The sequence below is a fragment of the Rosa chinensis genome, chromosome 6 (assembly GCF_002994745.2).
Source record: "Rosa chinensis cultivar Old Blush chromosome 6, RchiOBHm-V2, whole genome shotgun sequence".
In the NCBI taxonomy this organism is placed as follows: Eukaryota; Viridiplantae; Streptophyta; class Magnoliopsida; order Rosales; family Rosaceae; genus Rosa; species Rosa chinensis.
The window spans coordinates 50,599,901-50,617,895 of NC_037093.1; the positions used below are offsets into that span (position 1 = coordinate 50,599,901).

The 17,995-nt window shown below is 37.5% G+C and overlaps 2 protein-coding genes across 2 annotated transcripts; one reads left to right on the forward strand and one right to left on the reverse strand.

The window, feature by feature from the left end:
* Positions 1 to 7,130: 7,130 nt before the first annotated feature.
* Positions 7,131 to 10,569, forward strand: LOC112173941 (protein NRT1/ PTR FAMILY 5.2). The gene is made up of 4 exons (XM_024311632.2): positions 7,131 to 7,377; positions 7,552 to 7,769; positions 8,741 to 9,312; positions 9,512 to 10,569. Exons 1-4 carry the CDS (start codon positions 7,245 to 7,247, stop codon positions 10,410 to 10,412), a joined length of 1,824 nt encoding a protein of 607 aa, XP_024167400.1. The 5' UTR covers positions 7,131 to 7,244; the 3' UTR covers positions 10,413 to 10,569.
* Positions 10,570 to 10,615: 46 nt separating this feature from the next.
* LOC112173942 (BRCA1-associated RING domain protein 1) lies at positions 10,616 to 16,647 on the reverse strand. The gene is made up of 13 exons (XM_024311633.2): positions 16,449 to 16,647; positions 16,263 to 16,316; positions 16,100 to 16,170; positions 15,175 to 15,270; positions 14,595 to 15,052; positions 14,034 to 14,279; positions 13,846 to 13,946; positions 13,165 to 13,351; positions 12,980 to 13,056; positions 12,643 to 12,730; positions 11,971 to 12,136; positions 11,288 to 11,406; positions 10,616 to 11,183 (listed from the first exon to the last, which is right to left on the reverse strand). Exons 1-13 carry the CDS (start codon positions 16,577 to 16,579, stop codon positions 10,839 to 10,841), a joined length of 2,139 nt encoding a protein of 712 aa, XP_024167401.1. The 5' UTR covers positions 16,580 to 16,647; the 3' UTR covers positions 10,616 to 10,838.
* Positions 16,648 to 17,995: the final 1,348 nt, after the last annotated feature.

A 17,995-nucleotide genomic window follows, 5' to 3' on the forward strand; every position in this document is an offset into this window, starting at 1 on the left:
AACAATGAATCAGTAAATATATATTGTGGGTGTAGTTTTCGCAGTGTGAAGATGCCTTAAGAACTTCGTGTAATGAGCTTATTCACAATATCATATATGAAAGAAATAACGGTCACGATGTTATGCTTTTTCAGTTTTCTACTATTGTCCCCATCTTCGAGACCAGCAAGTTTTGAACCAAGTATTGGTTTAGTAGTATTTTTTATCTGTGATGCTGGACAATGAATTTTGTCCGTCATAATATCATTTCGCCTAGCTACCGAATTTCATTTTGTGGGTCATGATTTTGATCATTCCAGTGCTGGACAAATATTAGTCTTTGAACGTTAGAATGGTGGTTTTAACTGGTTTTCTTGTGTTTGAACAGCATCACTAGCTTGTAACCTGTATCTTTTTTTTTGAACGCGTGGGATGTCAGTTCATTAATAGTAAAGTAGGAAACATTATTTGGGCAACGACAGAATAGAGTCCTGAATGAATAATCTAAAACTCTATATCTTTATTTGGCATGAATACGTGTGCCCTATATCAATATCGAAGCTTGTGAAATTGAATATACAGCAACCTAGCAAAGATATTAGTTAGTTTGAGTGAACCGTACGTATAGCTTCTTATAAGGCAGCAAAGCTTATCTTTGTTGTACATATATATTGATTCTACCAGACAAAGGCTAGGGCAATGCTTAGGACAACTCCAACAATACCAGATTTGAGATTCAAACAAACATCTCCAACAATGGGTTTTTGGGGAACTTGGTCTTGGAATTATAGAACTTGGACTCAAATCAAGTCCGATATATAATATAGGGCTAAATACTGATTACTGCCCTGTACTTTGGGTCCAAAATCAATTCAGTCCCTGAACTTCTAATTTCATCAAAAACATCCATGCACTTTGAATTTTGATATAATAGGTCCAATTTGTTAGTTTTCCAATAATTGAAGTTATTTAACTTGTTAATGTGGCTCATATATAGCCTATGTTTTATGATGTGGTGTCAAGGTGGCCTGCATAGTCAATTTAGGAGTGAGTCCTACTATAAAATAAATAGTTTTTTAACAAATAATCCAACTATAACTTGAACTCATAACAGAATATTAACGAATTTGACCTATTAGATCAAAATTGAAAGTGCAGGGGTATTTTTGATGAAATTAGAAGTCCAGAGATTGAATTGATTTTAAACATAAACCACAGGGTAGTAACTAGTATTTAGCCCTATAATATATGTGACTTTTTTAGAAGAACCAGGACTGGGCTACAGTGATTGGGGCCACACATGTTGGCTAGGTCAGCCCAACTCATAACGAAATGCGCCGGATAGAGAGGTTGAAGAGGATTCGCTGGGCTGGATGAAAAGGACGACGTGCACGGGCCATAATGCGCTGGAGAGAGAAGACATCCATGAATTTGGACTGCTGTGGTGGGCCCCGCCTGACATACATGTCCCCTGCTGACCACAGTGAGTTTACAACAGTTATGTTTGGACGGCTATGATCCGTCCATTTTATATGGACGGTTCTGATGCTGCCCTTTTTTTGTTTTTAGCAGCAATAGATATATTTTGAATCTGACGGCTCATATTTGAGCGGAAAAAAAATATAACGGCTCCTTTTAAATCTAGACTTATTAATTTCAATTTTATCCAAATTTTTTTAAAAAATTACCAGAAAATTAAAGGAAAAAATCGACCCTTTGGAACAGTAAATTTTAGAAAACTCTATAAATATCAACCCATTTTTTCTTAATTTCACACCAAACATCCTTCATCTCCTTCAAAATTTTTCACTTATTCACCCATATTGTTGTTCTAAAACTTTTTGCTCTTGAAAAAATATGGGTCCAAAAGGATTTAAATCTCTGCGATATTTCCGATATATCCCCCGATATCTCCTTTTTTCGACGGACCGATATATCTAGGGTGGTAAATATCTTATCTTTTACCGTTTCTGCGAAATTTCTCCGACATCGTCAAATATCCCCGATATATCAGATATTTGCGATATATCCCCGATAAAGTGAAGAAATATCTGTAAAATTTGAGATAAAAATTAAAAAAAATTGGTAATTCTCTAAATGAAAATCTGTGTGAAGAGAGATCTCCTAAAGGCAAATCTGACTATCTGAGTGAGGAGAAATCCCTTCAAGGTGAATCTAGGTGAGTAGAAAATCCCCTCAAGGCGAATCTAGGTGAGGAAAAAAAATCTCCTCAAGGCGAATCTTTACCCCGGAGAAATACCCACAAGGCGATTTTGGATGAGAAGTAATTCTCTAAAAGTCTAAATGCAAATTTGTGTGAGGAGAGATTTGGTACTATGTAGTCTATGACTATGTCTGTAACTCTGTATGTAGTTTGTAACTCTGTTGTTGAATAATAGAAAGAAGATAAAGCCATAAAGGTTCAATTATTCAAATGAGGCCAAATGACATTGCAAAAGGAAGTCAAGGAACCATATATGGATGACATGATGAGAAGAGAGTGCAGAGTACGGAGTATTAAATTTTAGCTATGCATCTTGAAAAAGTGAGGAATAATGAAGCTACGGTGTAGTCTGTGAGTGTATAGTATGTAGTTGAATAGTATAAAGAAGCTAAAAGTTCAAATGCTAAAGTAACTATCAAATGGAATAGGTGAATAGGTATATAGATCTACTTCATGTTGCAAGCGAGCCGCTTGATAATGGCATTGATCCACTTCATGATTGGATTATGCCTGCACACCTCGATGATGAAGCTGGAAGACCTCTTCCACAAGTTGTAGAAACTGCAACTAATGCTGGAATCAACGTAGAGAGAGTCTTATCTGAAGAAGTTGTTAAAAACCCAGAAGATAATTCAGATAGTGATGATGCGTGGGGTGGTACAGCAACTCCAAATAGTTCTGATGATGGTGGAGAGGGTGGAAGCGGAACAGGTGGTGGAGGTGAAAGATATGAATATGGATAATCTTTTGTGGATAGAGGATTCCAATTTACCTGTGAAGGTAAGTTTGATCATGCCACCCAAGATGAAGACCACGGAGTGAGAACAGCTGGTCATAGTGCTCAAGAGAAGACCTGATATGGGAGGAGGACTAGAGGTGCAACTGATGATCAAAGTACCCCATTTGATGTTTCTTCAATTGCCTTAAGTTTTGACTCTATCAGTTTAGGCACAGAGCGCAGTGAGATCTCAAATGAATCTCATGAAGGCAACAATCAATTTGGTTATGATGCTTATGGATATAATCAATGTGGAGAAGTATATGATCAGTCATCCAGTTGGGTTCATCCTTATTATCTCCTTATAGGGGAAACAGTCGGCAACTCTAGAGAGATCTATAACTATCATGTTCATCACTACAATTCGCACTATATGGGTCATATTTCTTGGTCTGATTATTGCATTTTTGTAGACCAGCGAGCTGCTTTTCAACCGCCTAGAGTCTCTTTTTGGATGTAGATGAAGTTGACATTCATATGTATTTATATGTAGTTCTAAATTTCTAATAAATTGACTTTTTTCAAAAACGATATTTTCGTACCTTGTATCCCCGATATTTCCGATATCTCCCTTTTTCAAAGTACCGATAGATATGAAAATACCGATATTTAAAACCTTGGGTCCGGGCGTCCAATGAAGAAGTCGTTCTTTGCCAAGGATCACAGTCGGTGGTGATGGTTGTGTCAGAAAAGATAAGAATAATTTTTTTATATTATGATAAAAATTGAAATGTAAATTTTTACCTTATTTAATTAAATAAACATAATTTTAATATAATATTTATAAATATTATACTCATATTATTTATTATGGGGAAATGATCATTTACCCGATTTTAGGCTAAAAATTGCCCACTTGCTCCACCAACTGTTTTTTAACCCCATTTACCCAAAACACTCTAAGGGATTATTTCCCCTTTACCCAATTAATTCTTTTTTCTTTTTTTTTGAGACTTTTTTGCCCTCTCCTTCTTTCTCACTTAGAGAGAGAAGTCACCTTCCACCTTGCTGTGCTCCGGTGACCAGAGGCCGGCGCGGTCTCCGGCGACCGGACTCCGGCGACAGGTGACCGGACTCCGGCGAACGGTAACCGGATTCCGGCGACCGATGACCGGAATCCGGCTATTATTGCCCCCCAGTAATCATATTACTGCCCCCAGTAATCATATTACTGCCCCCCAGTAATCATATTATTGCCTTCCAAAAATCATATTATTGCCGTCCAGTGAATTGTATGAACTCCCAAAACCAAAATGAATACACTACAGGCACAATTGATCAATTTATAATCATATTACTGCCCCCCAGTAATCATATTATTGCCCCCCAATACAAAGTCCAACGTCTCTACTGCCCCCAATAGACCACCAAAAATGCACCATTTTGTAAGATTCACAGATAATTTGACTTTAATACACAGAAAACAACAGGTAATTTATCAAAACACCACACTATAGTGATCCCTGTCCCTCGTATCAAAGTCTACTGGTGGCCAATAATGTGTCTACTGCCCTCCAGTAGACCATCAAACAAACCCCACAGTTACATTGCAATGTTAGATTACTCACATTGTTGAACAGATAGTAGATCATTGGCCTCCAATCCAATAGACATTCAAAAAAAAAATGCTGTTCCTTGCCAAAAAAAAGAACTGAACAACAATTCTTAAAAAAAAAAAAATAACGCAGCAACCGGAGTAATGTCACTCCTCCGGCAACTCCAGCATCGATTTGCTAAGGGCACCCAGTCGCTTGGGCACCCAACTCATCCAAGACAGCCCACTACCCCCACGTCCACCACCTGCTACTGCACCGAGCACTGACACAGCAGCCCATCCCCGCGCGGCCCCTGCAAACCCAGCAACGCACGACAGCTCCACTACCATACCGGATCACCCACGTCTCCGGATCCACACCGACGCCGTCGAACAGACCCAGTCGCAGAGTTCCTAGGCGCCGGAATAGCTGATAAGAACGACATCACCGACAAAGGCAGCGCCGGTGAGACCTCTGAAGCTTTTCGTCGCCGCCTCTCTTCTTCATCATCGTTGTCGTCTTCGTCCAGAAGGGAGCAGCGATTTCCTGCATCACGGAGATCTCCATGACGCCGAGATCTCCATCCCCAATCGACCGCCTTATCGATCAACGTCCATTCGTCGTCCGGCGCAGATGGTGGTGAACTCACATCTTCGAGACCGATGGTGGTTGGTGGACTCGGCATCTTCGTGGCTTGTAGTGGTCGTTGAGTCGGCTTGGTAGGGGAAGGAAGAGAGAGAGAGAGAGTCTAGGAGGAGAAGGGGAGTCTGAGAGGATAGAGTTTAATAGGGGGCAATACTGTCACTATAGGTTAGATTGGGTAAATGGGGTTAATAAACTCTTGGTGGAGTAAGTGGGCAATGTTCATGCTGAAATTGGGTAAGTGGTCACAGCCCCTATATTTTAATCAAAAATAATAAAAATAGCACCCTCATATAGCATCTCATGGTTAGAGATGAGAATTGAGTCCTATATAAATAGTGCAACAAGTGGGTGTTAAAATGATGATAGCACCCTAAAATGAGATTTCATTGTTGGAGTTGCCCTTGTACCCAGCACCCTTCTTAGAATCTTCACGATTAACTTTTTTTCATATAACTAGTGGAAAGTCAGATGCTTTATTTTGGACACACATATATATATATATATATATATATTAGAACTTAACAAGGAGATATCAATCAAATTTGCTCTCGTTATGGTCGTTTTCCTTGGACTTTAAGCCTTAATTTGCCTATGTCACCAATACACTAACCAATTTTTGTTTTATCAATTTGTGCTTACTTTTTTGTATGATATTACATTGAAGAGAGACTCAACAATTTTTGGAAATTTCTATATTCATGACCGGCTAATTTAGATCCCATGAAAGATATATATTGCATGCAAAACAAACACCAGCTAGCTAGCAGTACATATCATGAGGTTGGGTCGAGAGAGACACATGGCAAATTAAGGTGATTAATCATTTTTTGGTGTTGTTTTCATGACTTCCGTAATATATTACAAGTTGGAGTATTATGCTTGGGATATATTTGAAGAGTAAAGAATGAGAATGACAGAAAAGGAAGGTATCTTGAGCCAAGAGAGAGGATCCAAATCCTTCGATAATTTGTAGTTTAATTCCATAGCTCGTTCTAGTATGTGTCAACATCACTTCCTGTCACTGCTAGCTCAGCTCATCATCAAGTTGTTCCATTAATAATTAATGTCGATTGATTCGATCAGAAGCAGGAAAAAAAAAATAGTAGATACTATAAGATTCTAGCTCGAGGTTGGCATTATCACATAGGCATGGCATAAATTAATATTGCGTAAGATTAACTTTGTCATATTTCTAATACACATAAGCATGCTCTAGTGTTATAAATGCCATATTTATCTTATCACGTAATTCATGGAAGTGCGTAGTTCAATCTTTTAGTCACTAATAAAACTCGACTGTACCCTACGTTATTGGTTTAGCCATATTTAACAATGATCATTATCATTTCAGTTTTATCTGAAATATTAGATTAGTCGTATACTCTATTAGATTCTATTTAGCTGACTTTTTTCATGAATGATATTTGAATAAGAACACGTAATGAATATATCCGATTATAGAACTATATTAATTGAGTTTGGATCAAGGGACATCATATTTTACACAAATTTTGCATTATGAAAGGGGAAGTCCGGAAAAGTTTTACTAGCGGATATCATTTCTTGACCCAGCTTGTATATTAATGCATTATAAACTTCTATATTTTCAGGTCTCCTTAAACAAAAAAGAATATAAACGAATAACAGAACAATCATCTTTGGAAGAAAATAATTAAGTAAATTAATTCAAAATTACTCGGCCTAACTTTCTCCTCCTCCTTTGTATATGTTCACATTGTGTGATGCATGAATCTCGCGTAGTTGCTGCTTAGTTAGTTTTGTATGACAAAACCAACTAGCTAACTCCAAAACACTGCCACTGTATAATAAGCATGATTAGCTTTCACATACATCCAGTATCCACGGTTGTTAGGTATCCATACTGAGAGTTCTGGAATCACTATTTAGCAACAAAAGAAAATTAACTAGAAGGCAGGTGAGCAAGAAAGCAAGAGGAAACCAAGTTGAAAAGTTCTTGGTTAACCACTTATAAAACACCATATGAGGTGCTCACATGAATTTCAACTCCCAAGTCATCCATAGCAAGTAGCCAAGTAGTACTAATCATTTCACACACATTGACATGGCAAAGGTAGAAGAGAAGGGCTCTGCATATGGAAGAGATGATCAGACACAAGACGGAACTGTGGATCTCAAAGGCAGACCTGTTCTGAGATCAAACACTGGCAGATGGACAGCTTGTTCCTTCATCGTAGGTAACGTAGTCATCATCATCAAATCCATATATAAGTACGTACATGTGATATTAACTTTCTCTTTTTGTCTTTTCATCAAAAAGAGAATTTGGCAATATTAGTTTCTCGATAACAGCCTACACTAGGCACCTTAGTTCCTTAGAGGCTTCAATTAACATGTGTTGTTATGTACAGGGTATGAAGTGTTTGAGAGGATGGCATATTACGGAATTGCATCAAATTTGGTAATGTATCTGACGGAGAAGCTGCATGAAGGCACAGTGACATCTTCAAACAATGTCACAAACTGGGTTGGGACGGTGTGGATGACACCCCTTCTGGGTGCTTATATTGCAGATGCTCATCTCGGCCGATACTGGACTTTTGTCATTGCTTCTGGCATATATCTTGTGGTACTATACACTTGTAGCTTCATTTTAGCATAAATATTTTATCCTTTTTGTAGGAAACCACTGTTTCATTCCGCTTCTTATTGAAATTGTCAAAACAAAATAAGTGGTTAATTAATTGCATGCAAAACGTAGTACTTTTTAGGGTGATTAGTCGACAAGAATGAACCTAGCAAGTATCGGAAATGAGGATCCTTTTTCCCCCCCCAAGTGAGCCTTCGTAGCTAGGAGAACAAGAAAACTTAGTTGTCCGTATGCTTGGTTGTTGAAAGGATCTTTTCTTAGTTTTTCAGTGTAAGAATTTAACTTTCGGATATGCTGAAATCTAGCAACTCCCATCGTAACTTTGGCTAGCCTTCTCTTTTGCCCTCTTGATTACCGTCAAGGTTTGTCAACGTACTTATTCTCTGTTAAGTTGGCAGCTCTTCTTCATTCTTTTAGATTGAAAATTACCAGTCTTGACCTGATTTTCAACCACTCGAACTGAAATGAGTGCTCTCTTCCTTACTTTTAACTCCATTCGTTTTGTCCATTTTGTCCATTCGTAGTTTAAGCTTGCCTCATTGACAACAAGCCCCAACCTGACCCATGAAGAAGTATCAACGAGGTTGAAGAAATTAAATTTGAAAAATTAATTGAAAGACTTTTCAGATAGGGATATTGAAAAACTTGAAACTTCGATCGGAAGGTATCCAAGCTAAATGTTCGGTGGATGCAATACTACTAAAACTAGTGAAAAGTTGGAAGATTGCTAAACTTTAGCCTGCATACCCTTCGAACTCTGAAGTTTCAAGTTTTTGCAAAACTTTAGCGTGTTCAACAATATTGGTAGTTTGATCACACACTCACTCACCTAACTCTATATACTAGCTTCATAGAAAAGATATGACATGATCCATGCATTTCTTACATCAAATAACCGCTCTCATCAAGACCCAAGTAATAAGATGTTGCTCTTTTGTACCAATTATTAGGGAATGTCCTTATTAACCCTAGCAGTTTCACTACCTGCCCTAAGACCACCATCATGTGGCAGTGGAGTTAAACTTGAAGACTGTGACAAAAGAGCCTCACCATTCCAAGTGGGTATATTCTACTGTGCCTTGTACATAATCGCAGTTGGAACTGGGGGCACCAAGCCCAACATATCAACCATGGGTGCTGACCAATTTGATGAGTTTGAACCTAAAGAGAGGATCCAAAAGCTCTCCTTCTTCAACTGGTGGATGTTCAGCATATTCTTTGGCACCCTTTTCTCAAACACCTTCTTGGTTTACATACAAGACAAAGTTGGCTGGACCCTTGGCTATGGTCTTCCAACAGTTGGTCTCGCAATCTCTGTCACGGTGTTCTTATTTGGCACCAAGTTTTATAGGCACAAATTGCCTTCAGAGAGTCCTTTCAGCACAATAGCTCATGTGCTTGTGGCTGCGATAAGGAAGTGGAGGATAACTGTCCCAGATGACCTAAAAGAGCTTCATGAGCTGAGCTTGGAAAAGTACACAAAAGCTGGCAAATTCAGAATTGACCACTCCTCTTCATTAAGGTAATCCCTAAACCCTAGATGTAAAAGCTCACCTATATAAGCGGGTTTGGCTTTCACAAGAGAATCAAGAGATGTTATTGACGATGTAGTCTATATGAATGTCGATTGCAAATAGTTTTATTGTTGTTTCTTGATCGATCAAATGTTTTGTAGCCATCTAAAATCACAACTAACACTGCATTTATAAAATTACTTGCAGATTCCTTGACAAAGCAGCTGTAAAGAGTGGACCAACCTCACCATGGATGCTACGCCCAGTGACCCAAGTTGAACAAACAAAGCAAATGGTCAAAATGGTTCCAATTCTGGTTGCATCATTCATACCAAGCACCATGTTAGCTCAAATAGGAACTCTTTTTGTCAAACAAGGCAAAACACTAGACAGAAGTATGGGTCCTGGTTTTGAAATCCCTCCTGCATGTCTCTCAGCATTCGTAACAATCTTCATGCTGATAAGCCTTGTGCTGTATGACCGCTACTTTGTTCCAATAGTCCGGAGATACACAAAAAACCCAAGAGGGATCACATTGCTGCAGAGACTAGGCATTGGTCTTGTTTTGCACACGATTATCATGATCACGGCTTTCTTGGCTGAAAGGAGGAGGTTGAGTGTTATACAAGAAAACCACCTCTTTGACAAAAAGGATACAGTTCCCCTCACAATTTTCATTCTGTTCCCTCAATTTGCTTTGATGGGTATCGCTGATTCCTTTGTGGAAACAGCCAAGATTGAATTTTTTTATGATCAAGCACCAGAAGGCATGAAAAGCTTGGGGACCTCATATTTCACTACTAGCTTGGGAATTGGGAGTTTCCTTAGTAGTTTTATTCTATCAACAGTTTCCAACTTCACCAAGAAACATACACACAAGGGTTGGATTTTAGATAACCTAAACACCTCTCATTTAGACTACTATTATCTGTTTTTGGCTGTCTTGACCTTTCTCAACTTCCTCTTCTTTCTCGTGGTTGCAAAATACTATGTCTACAATGCAGAGTTGAGGGACCCCGAGGGAGAATTTGCCATGGAAACTTTGCCAAACAAAAGTACTTCAGGTCTAGATCGCACAGTAGACTCAAAAACTTCACTTATAAGCTGATAACTTCCTCTGTATGCTGCTTTAAGCTCCAAAGGTACTGTGATGCTAAGAAATTAATAATGTAAAGGTTTCATTCAGTGGATCACTGTATTGTATATTGGCATCAATCATCTGTCAGTAATGTTTTCCTTTTAGTCTGAATTTGAGACCTTGGAAGTGAATTTCAGAATAAGAGGAACTATCAACAATTTGAAAACTGATAAAAAAAAATATTCAAAAGAATTGAAATTCATTGACTTGAATTACACAAAAACGGAGTAATGATACATTATATGACATCACAGGTTGCAGGAATCTAATGAAGCATGCAGAAAACCATCTTCGACCTACCTTTCTAATGAAGCATACAGATTACCATCTTACCTATCTTTACCAGATGGTTGTTCTGTACTTCAACAAACAAAAATCACTGCACTTCATACTTCGTCAACATACAATTGGCTGCAACTCATATCTCGCAATTGACTCCAACAACCATGTGTGAAAGACGTATTCAGCTCCAATTTTCGCAGCTATATCTTGTGCCTCGTTAGACCTTTGCCAAAGTATTGAAACTTCTTCCCCCAACTTGCACCCTGGTGGGGGGTCAAGGTTGTACACAACTAGTGTCCTCGAAGTGCCCTTTTCATGACAACTTGCTTCAAGCACATCTTCCTTACTGTTGAAAACAGTACCTCCTGCAGCTATGACCAATTCTTTGTAGTCTTCCTTCCGTTCCAGTATAAAATCACCAGCAAAATAGAAATTCAAACCATTAAAGAGCTTCGCATCCTGCAAAGGAAAATGATCCAATTAGAGGAACCTAAATCGCTTAATGCCCATAGTTATTTGAGTTCCTATTTGTGAAGAACACGGTATTCATTAGAGGAACTTACATTGCTTAATGCCCTAAGCCTGCCAGCTTTGGCACCACTGCGACAACCATAGTTATCAAGACTAACTTCATAAGGTTCTTCATCCACATGATGCTTAGTTTCCACACATGCTTTTACCCCTGCACCCATTTTCAGTGTAATTAAACATTAAGTATTAAAAAAAGAAAGAAAAAAAAGAAGCCAGGTTACATACTAAATAATAGAATATCTGAAAGATTGCCATGAGAACAAATGCATGACAAGAATTCCACACATTAAGGATATTTTACTTCCTAAGTAAAACTATTATTACTAGAACTAAATGCATAACTGCATATTATATTTGTACCTCATAATCCTAAGGATTGTACATTAATATGCACATTTACTTTTAAAAGTAGTCCCATGCATATATTTCAACAACAAATGAGCCAGAAAGGCCAGAATACAGTCACTCTTAGAATCCACATGCTGATCTAAGAAACATACTCAAAAACAAGAATAAAGGGAAAGAAAACTTAACCAGAAGAATCATTGGAAAGGTTTGCCAACAACATATAAAGTCTCTGTACTAAACTAAGGAGCACATAATTACCAATAAAACTACATGGTAACCAGCTCAAACAAAAGCAAGAGCAGTCAAAACAATAATCCACAGAAAAATGTATTGAAGCAACAAGGTAGAATATCTACGTATCGCTTACAGTCAATTGTCACTATCCATTTTCCTGCCAAAATGGCCATGAAAATTTTAAACGTCCGGACATATGCACCATCCCCATCCAGGGCAGCAATCACATGTGTAACATCAGGTGTCCAGCTCTTGGACAAAGTTGCACCATTCATCTCAGCAAATTTGATAAGAAAAATCTGCACCATTTAAAAACCATTTATAAGTTTTTAATAATGCAAGCAAGATTTTTAGGTTACCAAGTAGAACATGGCATCGGAAAAAAAAAATATGCAAATTAGCCTGGCAATTGAATGCTTCTAGACCTGAAATCAAGGAGCTTAACAATCTACCTTCTAACAATGCTCTCATAATGTTTATCCAAGCCTTTGCAAAGCACAATATTAAAGATACCAATAATACCATTTTATTCAAGGTTTCGGTCATGCATATATGTTTAGAGACTGAAAGCATATTAGCATTTGTACCACAACAAGGTCCTCATAAAGCCAAAGAAAGGAAGAAGAAAAATCAGTATTTAAGGAAAGAAGCTCAACCAAAATTTGAGAATACCTCAAGGTACTTTGCATAATTTCTATTGACAACACAGAATCAAGTGATTAAGATCAGAATCGTAATCTGTTCATTGTACAAGCTTTTGTTTTAGAAAGAAGATTCGAATGGAGAAGTTCTCTTTTGCACTAACCTTCTCTTCAGAAGACAAACCAGAAGGGCATAAAACCCAGTTGTTCACTCCATTTGAAGCGACTCTACTGTCGGAGAGCTGACAATTTCTGTAAGCAGATTGGCAAAAAATAGGACATTAGATTAAACATTGACAGGCTACTATCATCTGGCTGCAATGTAACCGCAGAAGAAACATTTTCCAAGCCTCTTCCTTTTGTTGACTTTGGGTTGTAAGTGAATAGATTAGCTTGAAGAGCTAAGAGTCAAAATCCTTAAATCAAAATTTAACATTTTGAGGCCCCAAAACATAAAAACATCTGCTTCAACTAAACACTGCTAAGAGAATGATGTCATACTTGTGCTTGTTACGATTCAACTTCTCATTGGGAAATTTAACTGAACAATGTGCTGGACACAGCAGAAGAAAGCTTTCCTGTAACAAGCCAAAAAACACAACAACAGTTACTTATAAGGCTCATGGCAAAGAGAGAAATAAGACTAGCAAAAGGACACAGTAAAGCATATAAATCATGGGACATACATAATCCCAACGGCACTTGGAAATTTCAATTGCACAGGTAACATGATAGCTTCTTCGGCAGGATTTCACAAAGCATCCCAAGGCTGCTCCCTTTATCCCACATTTGGTGCATTTTAATCTTGCACCCCTTGTCACTTCCGCCTTCAAATTTTTAATGGTTTCATCTTTAAAGAACACTTGTGGTGCCCTGCAGTTCAAAATTTATAATGTTTTATCTAGTAGCATATACTTTAACAGCAATCAGGCAAGCGAGAAATATCAATCACTTTCTTCATTATTGAATTATTGACCCTGAACCATTATTCTCAAACCAAATTTGGACATAATGATCCATCTTTCAAATAAACACTGAAACATAGGAAATAGACTTCCAAGGTCAAAAGGATACAGAATCAAATAAGTAACTCAGTTCAAAAGGATCCATTTTACATTTCAAAGAAAACACTGAAGCATATCCAATAGACTATAAAGTTCAAAACAGATTCAAAATAACAATATGGTTAAGATAATCATTCAATGTCACTGGTTATAATGAATATAAGATTTTAATTTATAACCCTTACTGATGCATATTAGATTATTAAAAATGCAACATTATCTTTATCAGACTTCCAAAGTGTACAAAAACCATATTCATAACTATTGTAGACAAACAATGTCATAATTACTGCTTGAACATACCAATCAATGCATATTTTGTGAACATGTATGACATCTGAAACAGCTGCATCATCTCCCTCCACCAATTTTCCCTTGGAATAGTGCAACATTGGCCCAGTGACCTGCAGGATTCACTCATTGTATTGAGTAAAACTTTTTGACATGTATTCAAAAAGACACTGAGATTAGAATATATAAGAGAAACTAACCTCTGAGATTGTGGAAGACTGGCAAAATGCACAAATGGTGTTATTTGTGAAAGACTCATTAGAAGGTGTTCTGAATTTAAGTTCCAGCTCAGAATTAGTCCCTGAGACTGGCCCATAGTCCAGTTTCTTCTGTCTCTTGAGTTCCCTCAAATGGCCATCAGTATCAGATGCAGAACTATCAGGCCTCATCTGCCCTGTTCTATCATCAATTTTCCTCATTGACCCCCTGATCAAACTGTCTGAAATCTGAAAGCAAAAAAAAAAAAAAACCATGAAAAGGATATAAACAGTATGATTTCAAGGGAAGTAGAAAAAGCTACTATCTCAGCGAAACTAGCTTTCAAATGAAACATAAAGGTAAAGTTCATCTATGTCTGCAAACTCACACATTCAGTTCAAAATTTATATTCCAACATAAATTTTTTCAAGATCTATCAAGATGATATTTTCATGCTTTTATAGCATCTAGACAATGATGTTACTTCTTTATAGGATGCAAAGGATTAATGCTGATTTGCACCGACTTATGTAAAGGGAATAAAGAAGCTAGACAATTCTTACTTGCTCAGAGCACTGGTCAAAGCTATTATCATTATCTGAACATTTGGCATCACCAAATGAAGGAGGACTATCCAGCAACGCCTGCACTACTGGATTCATGTCTCTTTCTGAAGTCATACACTCGTCCAGTCCCACAGATCTTATTTGAGAACTTGGTAATGGTGAATTGGGATTTAATCCACCATTAAATTTACGTCCTCTACCCAACTCGAATTCTTCGCTGTTACCATCTATTGCTATGCTACAGTTATCTACTTTGCCATGCTTGCCAATTCCATCTGTAACAGAATGTTTCTGACTACATGGAACCCATACTCGCTTATTACCCCTTGATGAAACAATGGTCTGAGCACTTTCTGATTTACCCTCTTGGCAATTGTCAAACAGTTCTTTAGTCGATTTCCCAGCAAAACTGACATCAGGTGAAACCGGGTTTTGACCCGAAGCTGTTCTAACATCTGCAATCATGTAAATTCAAAGCTTCAATGATTAGCACCTGATAAAGTTTGAATATTAGTAGGGAGACTGGGGAGTTCCAAATCAACCTCTGAAGAAGTGTGTTTATTTTAAGACGTTGTACCTGAATATATAGGCTGGGAGGAGTTGGTACAGTAAGTGGCCTTCATGCTTTTGTAGATTGCTACTATGCTTTCCATGAAAGGCGCATGCCTCAGATCTATCATCCCACAAAATCATTGCATCAGAAAGGAAATATATAATCTTTTTTCCCTTTATAAGAGATAGATAATTTTTGTTTCCACCGAACACTTATTTGGTATCTAATAAGGAATTTCAGCAGATGGAGTAGCTTCCTGAAATAACACAGGTTGCCGTTGGGTATCATTAAACAAGACCTAACGGCTAACACTGTTTGATCAAAAACCCTACTCCTAAACACATAATAATCATTTAAAGCGTTTTAAGGGTCTCGTACATCACTTGTGGTTTACGGTTTAGATCTCAAGTTTTGAGACCCGCAAACCCAAGAGCTAAAGTCTAGGCACACTCTCTGAGGATAGAAACTCTATTTTGAAAACAGCTCTTCCCATTTGCATAAAAAATAATTTCTCTTCCCCATTTTGTTCACTCACACAAACAGCTATCTTAGGTAATGACTTCTGAAAACAGATTCGTACAATACTACCTAAAATCTAAATAATCTTGACTACTTTCTTATTCATTTTATTTATATTTTGAAATTAAGTGAGGTTTTTAGTTAATATATGTCAATCATTAGATCTCATTTTAATGATACTCCAGTAGACTAAGCCGTGTTCAAGCTACTCCATTTCCAGAAATCCCTTCACACTATGCACAGAGGACAATAAAAATCTTATACAATAGGCTTTATGTAAAATTACTATTTCCCACCCAGAAACTTAATCAGAGGCATCTACAGCCATACCTGGATCAAGATAACAACTTCAACCCTAAATCAAATAACTTTAAGGGAAAATTACCATCTCCAACCATAAAAACCTAATCAAGGGCACCAATACACATACCTTGACCAGGAACTTGGATATTACACAGAGGACACTCTGCTCCCAAATTGGTCCCATTGGGCACACAGTTGCTGCAAGTAAAACCAAAAGCAACAAAAAGATCAGAACTTTGCGAATCGTGTCAATCAAACACGGAAATTAGGGCAAGAAGAAAGAGACGAACTTGCAGAAGATGTGATTGCAGGGAAGCAATGTCGGCCGATTAAAAAACCCTAGGCTGCAATTCAACAACAAAATCAAATATCAAGACTCAGATTCAGATCGCCGGAAACACAAAAAAAAAAAAAAAAATCAAAGATCTGTTGGTTTCTGATGAAATCGGAGACAGAGAGGAGAGGTGGATGCGAACCAGAGAGGGCAAGTGAGCTCGAGGCCGAGCTTCTGGAGATGAAACGTGAGGGGGTTCTTGTTCATCGGCGAAACGACGCCGTTGCGGCAGTTTCCGGAATCTGAAGAGTGCTTGGCGGAGGACTGGGCCATTGGGAACTGTGCAGAGAGAGAGAGAGAAGCGTGTGAAGGGGTGGTGTGGAAGAGTGTGGAGTGTTTATGAGGCGGCGGATTTCTATTGGTTTGGAGGTGGGGAGGGACACGTGGAGGGCGGAAGTGTTTTTGCCCGAGTGGGAAAAGAGCGGGGTGCTGGAATTTTTGAGTGGAGTGGCGCCCTTTTCCTCTTTTGTTTTGAGAGAATTTCCCGCCGGAGAGGTGGTGCTTAATTAACGAGATTAATGTAATCATTGTACTGCATATCGCTGACGCTGAATTATTACTACGGTATTGTCTGTTAGACGTTTTGCTTTTAAAATTTTTATAGCTCGAGTGGTTAAGAGCTTTTATAATTACTTGTTATAAATTTTTTTTTTTTTGTTCTGAATTGAATATTTTAAATTTGTGATTATTGAATCCAACGGTTATGTATAATAAGGATGTCATACCTAACTTGATAAGTAGCACTTTTGATCATAAGTTGAAAGGCAAGGGTGTAGCCGATGTAAAGGGCGAGAAGAGTCAGCAAACTCCTCTCAACTTTTGAAAAGTGCTACTTACTTATCTTCCAACAAGAGACTTTGTTTGTTTCCTCTATACCAAGACTAATTGTGTCAATAGATCCTTTTCGGGAAAAAAAAAAAACGGTGTCAATAGACCGAGTATAATAACCCATTGGACTATTCTTTTTCTTCTAGTTTTACTAGGCATTGAAAAATTGTTGGGACAAATTAATACAGTATTATTTGTCTTTGAAATTGAAAAGTTGATTTGGTCGACAGTTTTAACTATTAATTATTCAATAATTCTTTAATATATCTATATTATTATTAAGAGAAGAGAGTTTTGTCAACTAAAACAGAAAAATTTTATCAAAATATCCCTCAAATATTAAAAAATATTTGAACTGAAATATTTGAGAAAGACAAAATGGTCAATTTACAAATAAAAGAAAAACAAAAAAATTTAATAAAAAAAATATGTGCAGCAATTTTCTCCACATTCTGTGAAATAACTTCCTACGTAATTATCTACACCCATATGGTGTGCTTGGAGTCTAGTATATATATAAGATAAGAGATTGTGGCTATTTAAATTTTGACATTTCTCGATAAATTTTTTGGCTACGCCACTAGTTAAAGGGACTTGATTGTAACAGTCCGTAAAATTCTAAGCCCTGGAATCGAGCCATTGACATTATTTGATGTTGTTAACTGCTTTTAATTAAGTTGGACATATGAGAGAATTCAAGTACAAAATTAATAATTCGAGAATTTTTATTTATTTATTAGACTCAATTACAAGAGTTAAGCTTTTTTTTTATCGAAATAGGTCAGCCCTTTTATTAAGTTCAGCAAGCAGTACAAAAACGAAACACTCATATGTGGTCGACAAAAAGAATTGTTCCTTAGA